The sequence below is a fragment of the Morone saxatilis genome, unplaced genomic scaffold, assembly GCF_004916995.1.
Source record: "Morone saxatilis isolate NCDOM2014 unplaced genomic scaffold, NCSU_SB_2.0 Contig2, whole genome shotgun sequence".
NCBI classification, from domain to species: Eukaryota; Metazoa; Chordata; class Actinopteri; family Moronidae; genus Morone; species Morone saxatilis.
The window spans coordinates 27,379,676-27,380,321 of record NW_023339762.1 but is presented as its reverse complement, the minus strand read 5'-3'; the positions used below and the strand labels follow the sequence as shown (position 1 = coordinate 27,380,321).

At 36.2% G+C, this 646-nt stretch overlaps 1 protein-coding gene across 1 annotated transcript in view; it reads right to left on the bottom strand.

The window, feature by feature from the left end:
* The window catches only part of LOC118330999 (protein FAM3C-like), a gene marked incomplete at its 3' end in the record, with an annotated part of 2,537 nt that overhangs the window by 1,489 nt on the left and 402 nt on the right, over positions 1-646 (bottom strand). The window contains exon 2 of the mRNA XM_035665753.1: positions 188-289. Coding sequence (XP_035521646.1) covers positions 188-289 — 102 coding nt within the window. The remainder of the gene's footprint in view (positions 1-187; positions 290-646) is intronic.

Here is a 646-nt window from a genome sequence, read left to right as displayed (position 1 = left end):
TTTTTTTTCTGTTTTTGGATGAATTAAAAAAATAACAGAAATCTGCATGATTTTCCTGTTATGGATTATAATTTACTCCTGCACTATTTAATTTCTTTACAAACCTATATCGTCAAAATGAAAAATGCTATAAACACACAACGTTTCGACACACACAGTAGGGGCAGAGTAATAAATGTTGCTGTACCTTCGAACGGGTTGCCGTAGTACTGCAGGATGAGCATGAGAAACAGAACCAGCGGCACCAACACAAACATGAACTGCACCACCCCTGCAGAGAAACACAGATCTCAAAGTTGTCACCAGCTCCACCATTCACACCTGATCCCAGCAGGGAGGATGACAGACTTTAGTTGATCCAGTTTTGTGCTGTCAGTAAAAGTCCTAAACCTTTCAATCTGAAGGACATTTCTACCGACCTCGTCTGAGTCTCCCTTTCTTGTCTGTTTCGTCAAAATAATGCTAATAATAATCAGTTTATTATTAATAATCATTTCCCTTCGATTCTACTGTGAGTTTAAAATGGTTACTGCTTTGGTTAATGTGCTAGCTATTGTTTAAAGTTAACCAGCAGTTTTGTGTTTTATAATGCCAGATTATGGAAGTTAAATGATCTCATTGATTATTTATTATTAGTAGTATTATT